At 37.4% G+C, this 10000-nt stretch overlaps 2 protein-coding genes across 6 annotated transcripts in view; one reads left to right on the forward strand and one right to left on the reverse strand.

Moving 5' to 3' along the window:
- Positions 1-4749, reverse strand: part of atp6v0a2b (ATPase H+ transporting V0 subunit a2b) — a 19799-nt gene extending 15050 nt beyond the window's left edge. The window contains exons 1-3 of one of the 2 annotated variants that reach the window (XM_017451862.3): positions 4450-4749; positions 2571-2649; positions 845-942 (exon numbers count right to left, since the gene is read on the reverse strand). In XM_017451862.3, the coding sequence (XP_017307351.1) occupies positions 845-942; positions 2571-2649; positions 4450-4566 (294 nt within the window). In that variant the 5' untranslated portion in view covers positions 4567-4749. The remainder of the gene's footprint in view (positions 1-844; positions 943-2570; positions 2650-4449) is intronic. The other variant, XM_017451863.3, reaches the window with a different exon arrangement.
- Positions 4750-5615: 866 nt separating this feature from the next.
- The window catches only part of trmt2a (tRNA methyltransferase 2 homolog A), a 12037-nt gene continuing 7652 nt past the window's right edge, over positions 5616-10000 (forward strand). For 2 of the 4 annotated variants that reach the window (XM_047149960.1, XM_017451867.3), the window contains exons 1-3: positions 5616-5762; positions 8810-9160; positions 9250-9551. In XM_047149960.1, coding sequence (XP_047005916.1) covers positions 8828-9160; positions 9250-9551 — 635 coding nt within the window. In that variant the 5' untranslated portion in view covers positions 5616-5762; positions 8810-8827. Of the gene's footprint in view, positions 5763-8467; positions 8621-8809; positions 9161-9249; positions 9552-10000 lie in introns of those variants that run through there. The other 2 variants (XM_017451865.3, XM_017451866.3) reach the window with 2 other exon arrangements.

Consider the following 10000-nt stretch of genomic DNA (forward strand, 5'->3'; position numbering starts at 1 on the left):
ACACACACTCGCACAGAGTTACACACACACACACACTCGCACAGAGTAACACACACACACTCGCACAGAGTTACACACACACACACTCGCACAGAGTTACACACACACTCGCACAGAGTTACACACACACACTCGCACAGAGTTACACACACACTCGCACAGAGTTACACACACACACTCGCACAGAGTTACACACACACAAAACACACACAGAGAGATACACCGGGAGAGAGCGAGAGATACACACAGACAAGTGTTCAAATTTTAATGACCAACATACAAATTACAACAGAAAGAAAAAAAGAAAAAGAAAGATGGAAAGAAAAAGAAAGAAAGAAGGAAAGAAAAAGAAAGAAGGAAGGAAAGAAAGAAGGAAAGAAAAAGAAAGAAGGAAGGAAAGAAGGAAGGAAAGAAAAAGAAAGAAGGAAGGAAAGAAGGAAGGAAAGAAAAAGAAAGAAGGAAGGAAAGAAGGAAGGAAAGAAAAAGAAAGAAGGAAGGAAAGAGAGAAGGAAAGAAAAAGAAAGAAGGAAGGAAAGAAAAAGAAAGAAGGAAGGAAAGAGAGAAGGAAAGAAAAAGAAAGAAGGAAGGAAAGAAGGAAGGAAAGAAAAAGAAAGAAGGAAGGGGAGTGTAACTGTGTATCTGATGATCAAAATCTAATATATAAATAATAAAAAATAAGCAGATTTGAACCGACTCCAGAACAGTTAGAGAACCAAGAACCAACACGTCTCACTCTCGTATTTCTCACACACTCCCCCCATTAACCCCCAGGCCGTGTGTGTGTGTGTGTGTGTGTGTGTGTGTGAGAGAGAGAGTGAGAGAGAATGCTGCTCTGTGATCCTACCATAATTCCCATCACATGTTTGGGCAGCGGAGCCATGGGGTTCACCTCGTCCTCAGGCAGAGCGATGTCCGCTTTCTTAATCTCTCTCAGAAGATATCCTGTGATCACACACACACGCACACACGCACACACACGCACACACACGCACACACACGCACACACACGCACACACACGCACACACACGCACACACACGCACACACACGCACACACACGCACACACAGAGTCTCAGTGTAAAGGCTTTAGAGAAAATCCAACAGAAATGTAATAAAGCCTGGGCTTATGCGCTGATCCAACAAGCGTTCTACCTCTGCGCTGCTGAACGCTGGATTCTGATTGGTCAGAAGGTGTTGATTCTTTTCCTATTCTACTCATTTTTGCTTTCACTTATTATCTCGAGGTTCTCTTAACGTAAACGAGTCACTACGCCAGCGTCTGTGATCAGTTACCCCACGTATCGTAATGACTGCTACATTAAACGAAAACGCCACATAACGACAAAGATCTTATTGGAAAAATATATATATATATCGCAGTTAGGGGCGGGGCGATACGACAAAAATGATCAGGATATAATTCAGGACATAAGAGCTAGAGATCAGCTACACAGCCTTCAAAAGTGGCGCTAAACTGAGAGCTGAAATCTTCCGCTACGTGTTAGCCACAGAAGTGAAAACCTCGGGAATATTCCACGTCGGTGTAAATGACGTATGAAAAGCAGATGTTTATTTATCTATTTTAAACACAGGCACAGACTCGACATAACTGTGCAGCAACAATTACTTTAGGCTTAAATATAATTTGCTTATTTATAATATACTTTACATTATATTTATAATTTACTTATTCATTTATTTTGTAATTAACTTTAGGCTTAAACATGAAAATCAAGTTACGATTTTCCCTTAGTGAAGAGAATAACCGAGACATGAAATCCCTCGAGGGTGTGGCTAATATATTATTGTGTTTTTTTTTAAATAACTGTAGTAAAAAAATAAAAAAGTTAAGGGATTTATTACAGTGACGGAAGGTCACTTTTACAAGCTAGCTATACGTTTATGTATTTATTCATTTACGCATTTAATTATTTATTTTAAATAACTACTACCGTGACTGAAAGTTTGTTTTTTACGTGCTATTTATTTATTTACTTGTTTATCTATGGACTTATTTATGAAAGTACTTATTTAGTTTTAAATAACTGTAGTAAACAATGTTGAGGGATTTACTACAGTGACTGAAAGTTTGTTTTACAAGCTAATATTATTATTAATTATTGTAAAAAAAAAAAAAAAAATTGGTCACAAACATCATAACGACAGAAACTCGTTAATAAAATTACAGCTAGATTTGTTCAGAACGTAATTTAATGCATCTTATCATTTCAACGTAAATACCAATTATTATTTAATTTCATGTAATTGAATTTTTTTTTATTAGCAGTAAGAGAAATGTTTAAGGACAAAGGAAACAGGAAGTAACAGTAACACGAGACGTAGACGTTTTACAAACTTCACGAATCCATTCGTTTAATTTATAAGAAATATTAAAGCTACCGAAAGGAAATATCTACTTAACGTCATGCCTTTTTCCCCTCCATAAAAAACAAACAAACAAACAAATAAATATCCTGAACGTTCCTTATAAAGTAAACGTCACCCTAACATCTTCTAGAAAACTTGTTCCCGGGTGCTTATTATAAAGAAGATGAAGTAAACTGCATTACCCAGAATCCTCTCCATTTCTTCTGATCTCTTGGTCTCGTTGACGAACTTGCGCTGGAAGACGTTAACACTCGGGTTGAGCTGAAACACAAAAGTTTGTTTTTTTTTAAATCACATGGTGTCTTACAGTACTATAGTCCAAAGCACCTTACAGCATCAACAGCTCAAAATGGAGGATGATTAGAATGTTTAAAGGGGCAGTGTGTAATATTTTTAGCACCGTGAAGTGAACTACAACCAGCTTAACACATTAAAGACTCCAAATGGAAGATGATTAAAATGTTTAAAGGGGCAGTATTAATAACTGCAACCTGGGAACTTTTCCAAAACACACTCTTTATTAAAACTACAAATGAACTGTAAGGTTGAGGTGTAAAGCTCTGTTGGGTCAGAGGTTGGAGCTAATTTACAGCCCAGAAAAATGTACACCAGCCACACTTACAGCACAGCAATTTTGTGAGTCACATGTTTGTCTGTGGTGTCTCTGTACATTTTATTAAACGCTTTAACGCAAACCCTTTAGCGCAAACCCTGAAACCATCGTCAGAGATCTAGAAGAATGACATATTGCCACTTTAAGGGAAAATCGTATTTAAAAGTGCAAGCAGAAACCATGAAATTATTGACAGTGGTTGAGAAAAAGGATACATTGTTGCTTTAAGGAAAAAGAGCATAGAAAAGCACTAGCCACTGAAACTATAGAGAGAGATCTAGAAGAGTAAATATTCGCATTTTAAGGGTGTGTAAAAGTGCAAACACCAACCCTGAAGCTGCTGAGGGCAATCTAGAAAAATTATATATTGCCACTTAAAGGTAAAAAAAATTGTATGTAAAAATGCACGGTAAAACTACTCACAGACGGTTTTAAAAGATTTACATACTGCCGCTTTAAGGGAAATAGCATGTAAAAGTTTCAACAAAAACCTTGAAATTATTGACAGAGTTAAAAAAGAACAAAATACGGCCGCTTTAAGCGGAAAGCAGTATGATCTAGTGAAAGCACAACCCCTCAAACTATTGACAGAGGTATGGAAAATTACATACTACTGTTTTAAGGAAAAAATTACCGGCAGAGTTAGAGAAAAACTTTAAGGTGTGAAAAGTATTGACGATCCCTGAAACTATTTACGAAGATGTAGAAGCAGAAACCCTGAAATTATTGAAAGAGGTCTAGAAAAATTACATATTGCCGCTTTAAGGAAAACAGTATTTAAAAGTGCAAGGAGAGACCCTGAAACTATTGACAGAGATATACAAAAAATCACCATTTTGTCACTTAAAGGATAAACAGTACATACACGTGACAGCACAAACCCTTAAATTATTCACAGAGGTCTTGAAAATTACATATGAACACTGTTAAGGAAAGTAGTATATATAAAAGTACACGCAGAAACGCTGAAATTATTGACAGAGTTAGAGGAAAAACTTTTAGGTGGGAAAAGTAGTGAAAACACAATCCCTGAAACTATTTACAAAGATGTAGAAGCAGAAACCCTGAAATTATTGACAGAGGTCTAGAAAAGTTACATATCGCCGCTTTAAAGGACAAAGCATTTAAAAGTGTAAGAAGAGACCCTGAAATTATTGACAGAAATGTTACAGAAACGTCATTAGATATTCGTGAACAACTGAATCTAGTAAAAGGCTGAGAGAAAAGGAAAAGTTATAAGAAGGTGATAAGGAGGAAAGAAAAGAAAGTAATTTCTCAGGTGTCCGAGTGAAGTTCACACCGAAAAGTCAACGCTGTTGCATAATAACACAAGACAAGTAGAGTTATTCAGGCCAGCGGTTTGACTCAGAAGAGATGAATATATAACTTGTAGAATTTAAAAGAGGAAAATGTTGAGTAAAGTGATAAGAAGCTGAAATAGTTCTCACATCTCTGAACTCGACCAGTCCGAGCTCCCCGAGTTCACTAATGCACTCATAAGCCGAGCCGGACTGCAGGAACAGCTGGGCCAAACACACCTCCTCACTCCGAAACAGAGAGCCCATTTCGGATAACAATAATAGTAATAATAATAAAAAACCCTCCAACTTCTCCTCGGAGAAGAGATCACTTCTCCTCCACTTATAAAAAGAGTTGTCTGAACCCCAGCAGATGCGCTGGTCTTAGCGTTAGCATTAGCACGCAGTCCGGTTCGCCTCAGCTTAGCTGTGACGTAACGCAACGACGTGTCTTCCTTCGCGTGCGATATTTTTTTTATCACTCCTACCCATATTCCGACAAATTCTACCACCAGTACTGTGAATGGTTGATACGGTCACGTGACGGATCAACGATCCATTCAGCGTGCCTCTCACGATAAGGCTAGCCAATTCCGCAGAAGGGGCGGGGTTTATATATGTGTGTTCGGAATACGGGTAACGCTAATCAGATTCTCCACAGGAATTTGAGTATCGGTATTATTGTTGGTTTTTTTCGCTTAATAAAAATAAAATCAGCTACAGACCATACTCAAAATGTTTCATATGTTCGAGTCGACTTGAAATGTACACCTAGCAAACTTAGCAAGTATGTTTTTCAGCGATACTGCAAGTCGCTGATTAGCAACAAGGCTGTGTTCCAAATAGCTCTTTCATCCCTATATAGGTGCACTTGTTTATTCATGCATGATATCATATCGCTTAAGATATCTAGGGTAAGAACGTAGCCAAATTTGGAATCGAGCCTTTTTTTGAGCGTTCACTTTCCTCTTCGTATTATTGAACGTTGTTGACTTTTTTTCTATATAGTTTATAAACACTGTACATTTTATCTTTACGGATTTGTTAAGAGAATTAGCTTAGCTTTATTAGCGCCTCTGAGACAATCTAGCGAAGCAATCAACTACAAAAATAAAACACTCCGGAAATAAGTCTTCCAAAATAAAAGTCAGTCTCGAACGTGATTAAATTGAGTTGAACCATGGGTTTATTATCATTATTATTTATTTTTTTCTTTAAAATTCCTTCACTTAAAATTACAAAAACGTAGAATTTAAAAATGTATATATTTCCGTTGGCAGTTAAATACATTTGAAGGAACTGTAATCGTTGCTCTTATTTTAGACACGCAGTTCAGTCTGAAAACAAGATGGCGGCCTGCATGTGTGTGTGCAAACTGCTGTGCTGATCTTCTTTATAATCACTCATTATTATTATTATTATTATTGTCATTATAATAACTACAATACACTTCGAGATATCAGGTGAGTGCAATGAGGAATCCTTTTCCATTTAAATGGTTGAAGAGAGAGAGAGAGAGAGAGAGAGCGCGCACGGCCCGGAGGATGGAGGATCTTGATTGATGATATTAATAATAAACCTCACGTTATATTGTATGTGTTCAGGAATCATGGCTCAAACCACATCTGAATTATTTTGTGTTATAAACTTTCTCAGCAGTGAGAAGGGACAGGGAAGCTGGAATGGTGGAGGGGTGATCATGTTTATTAAATTAGAGGTAGAATTTAAAAGAATAATAATTTTATAGAATCCTCGTGAAAGGTTGAATAGTGACACATTTGGAAATAAAGGGAGTTTGCATGTTCTCCCCGTGCTGCGGGGGTTTCCTCCGGGTACTCCGGTTTCCTCCCCCTGTCCAAAGACATGCATGGTAGGCTGATTGACGTGTCCAAAGTGTCCGTAGTGTATGAATGGGTGTGTGAGTGTGTATGTGATCGTGCCCTGCGATGGATTGGCACCCTGTCCAGGGTGTACCCTGCCCTGTGCCCATGCTCCCTGGGATGGACTCCAGGTTCTCTGTGACCCTGAAAAGGATAAAGCGGTATAGAAAATGGATGGAACATCATTATAGTGAGGTTTGGTGTGGGGACTTTAACTAGATTGGATTATATTAAAGGGTGATACTCTGTCATAGATTTAACAAGTGCCTCTCAGATATTAGCCGTGTGTGAGAGAGAGAAGTGTTGGATCATAATCTAATAGGAAGTGGCCATTTGCCAATATACTGCTGTAAGGTTGGGTTAGATATATTCGAGGCGGATATTAAGATTGATGATGTAGAGGAATATAATAATAGACTCCGTGCAACTCTTTGTGACATAGCAGAAGACGTGATTGGTAAAAGTGCAGGGAGGCAGAGAAAGAAGGATGTGCCTTGGTGGATAGATGTTTGTAGTGAGGCAATTCAAGTTAGGGTTTTAGCAGATTATTAAGAGATATAAATAAATAGGCACAAGTAAAGAAATGCTGTAGAACAATGATGCCTTCAAAAATAGCTAATTTAAAAGTTTCTCCATTTAAAAAAAAAAAATACTATAAAGAGCAGTAAACAGTAATAAATGAAACAAATGCAATATTTGGTGTGAGGATCCTTTGCTTTAAAAAAAGAAAAAAATGAGTAGTTTCAGGTAGAATTAGTGCAGTTTTATAAGGAAATGAGCTGTAAGTTTTATTGACCATCTTGCAGAACCACACACGGTTCTTCTGGAGACTTTGACTGTCGCACTCGCTTCTGACTTTTGCAGCAAAACCCAGTCTATATTATGTTTTTTTTTTTGTTTGTTTGTTTGTTTTTTGTCTGAAAAGTGTCTCTTAACACTTAATACGCTGGTTTATTTACTGACATACAAACATATTTCAGTAACATTTCATTTTGTGCCTGAAAACTAATGTATGGGAATCAAAAATGTTTCTGTACTGACTCGATAATGTAGAAGTCATAAAATAAAAATCTAGAACAAAGTTTGTACTAAAAAAAATAGGATGCTTAAAACATTTGCACAGTGCTGTATATAATAATAATAATAATAATAATAATAATAATAATAATAATAATAATATCTAAATTCCTCTCACTTTATATCTCAGGAAAACATGAAACTGTTCATTGTAATAAATGTTGAGCGGCATGTGAGAGACTCCAGCTCAGAGAAGAATTAAAAACACTTCGTAACAATTGCCTGACATTACAGAGCCTTCTGAATAATCCTTCAGTATAAACCTAAAGTATAGATCGTTCTCTTAAATTACTTCGAAGTAATACATTAGTATAATAGAATATATAATAAGTTGTTGTTTTTTTTTCCCTTCTACGTCAACGCTTCAAATTCCAGCCCAGTAGGCGGCGGAAATGCACCAAAAGTTGTTTAGCTAACCGCAATAAACCCGCCCCCACAAAAAAGAAGAACGATTGGTTGATCCTGTTACGTGAAGACTCAACGATCCAATCAGCGTGCCTCTCACGCTATATGGCTAGCCAATTCCGTATAAGGAGGCGGGACTTTTGTTTCGGAATACGGGTAATGCGAGTTTTCTCCTCAGGAATTTAAGGAGAAAATAAAAACAATCCAAATAGAAATAAATAAATAAATCCGTTACAGCAATAAAAATGTTTCATATATTCAAGTCGACTCGGCAAGGTAGCATATTTTTCAGCGATACTGCTAGTGGTTGTTTAGCAACAAGGCTGTGTCCCAAATAGGTCTTTAATCCCTATATAGGTGCGCTTATTTATTTATGCATGATGTCATATCATATACCCTATCTAGTGTAAGTACTTATCCAAATATGGGATTGAGCCCATCCACACTTTTTTTTTAACCGTTAAGTATACTCGTCGTATTATTGAACAGTTGACTTTTTATACGTTATAAACATTTTACATTTTATCTTTACATATTTATTAAGAGGATTCGTTTTGTTTTATTCGGGCATCTGAGACAATCTGTTATAAAGTTATAAATGTAACGAAGCAACCAACTTTTTAAAAAACCCGGAAATAATTCCTTCAAAATAAAAGTCCGTCTCGAGCGTCATTAAATTGAGTTGAACATTTGATTTTAAAAAAGTTATTATTATTATTATTTTAATTCCATCACCTAGAACTTAAAAAAAAAATGTAAAAAGAAGTCTTTTATTTATTTATTTTGTATTTTCGTTGCCAGTTTAAATCAAAGTGAAACACGCAGTTCAGTCTGAAAACAAGATGGCGGCCTGTTTGTGTGTGTGCAAACTGCTGTGCTGATCTTTATAATCATTCATTATTATTATTATTATTATTATTATTATTAATTTATTATTGCAATATACTTCAGTATATCAGGTGAGTGCAATGAGGAATCCTGTGTTTTGTGTAAATAACTACGTATATAATATAACATGCTTTATATGATGATGATGATGATGATTTCTGTGGTGTTATTGTGATGAGATTAAAATGCAGAGGGATGTGAACATGTGAAAAGGGTGGGGGGGAAACAAAAACAAACCAAATTGTGATTCCTTGTTTCAGTCCATCTCTCAGGCCGCTATGGCGGACGTGACTCCTCCAGACTCCTCCATCCTGAACGAGGAGTCCGACGTCCAACCGGGACCTCCACAGGAGAATCACCAAGACGACGAACCTACAGCAGAAAGCATTAATGAAGGAGAAGAGCGAGAAGGACGCAGCAGCTCCAACTTCTACCCCTACATCAAGGAGGATCTGTTCACCTCTGAGATCTTCAAGGTGAAGATCCAGAACCTGCCCAAGAACATCAGCTTCAACGACCTGAAGAGGTTCCTGAACAAACAATGGCTGAACCCGCACAAGATCAAGCTGATGGGGAAGCAGAACTTCGCCTTCGTCACCTTCAAAAACCAGGTTGGATACGTCTACCACAGTCTTCAGTTCAGACTTTAATCGTTTACGAAGGTTTATTATATACAGTGCCATCGTGTTTGTGAGTGCAGAAGGACCGCGACAAGGCCATGAATCTGGTCCATGGCGTGCAGTGGAAGGGGAGATACCTGAGCGTGCGCCTGGCCCAGCCCAAAGCCGACCCCCTCCTCAGGAAGCGCAGGCAGGATGAAGAGGCGGCGGACGGAGGACAGCCCGCTGCCAAACGTCTCGCCGAGGGACACGACTGCGCCGAGGACGAACCCCTCAGTGTCCGGATCGCCAACGCGGTCACGCCCCTGTGGCAGGTCCCCTATGACGAGCAGCTCAGTAGGAAGGAGCGCGAGGCGGAGGAGATCCTGCACACGCTCACCAGGTGACCTTCATTCCTTACTGATTACCTGTAGAACCCGCCTCCTTTCAAAACTTTTCCTACTCGCAATACAATCATCATAAATTATGCATAAAAAAAGATTCAATTAAGTATATTTTCCCCTGTTTAAGTACATATAATTACAAAAATGTAAGAAGATTTTTTTTATAGATAAATTATATAACTAATAATAAATAAATCATGAATAAAAGAAACCCAGAATAACAAATAATACAACTAGTACTTTACACTGAACACTTAAAATACTAATTAACATAAAATGTAATATTCTGGATAAAATCACAGCAGAACAAGAAGATAAAAATAGATGATAAAATTCCAGATTTTTACAAATTTACAAGTTAATGAATTTACATTTACGGTAGAATTTGTTAAATTAATAAATTTCAATAAAACCTTAATAAATAGTTCCGTCCAAGCAAAGGGATAGG

The sequence above is a fragment of the Ictalurus punctatus genome, chromosome 22 (assembly GCF_001660625.3).
Source record: "Ictalurus punctatus breed USDA103 chromosome 22, Coco_2.0, whole genome shotgun sequence".
Classification (NCBI taxonomy): Eukaryota; Metazoa; Chordata; class Actinopteri; order Siluriformes; family Ictaluridae; genus Ictalurus; species Ictalurus punctatus.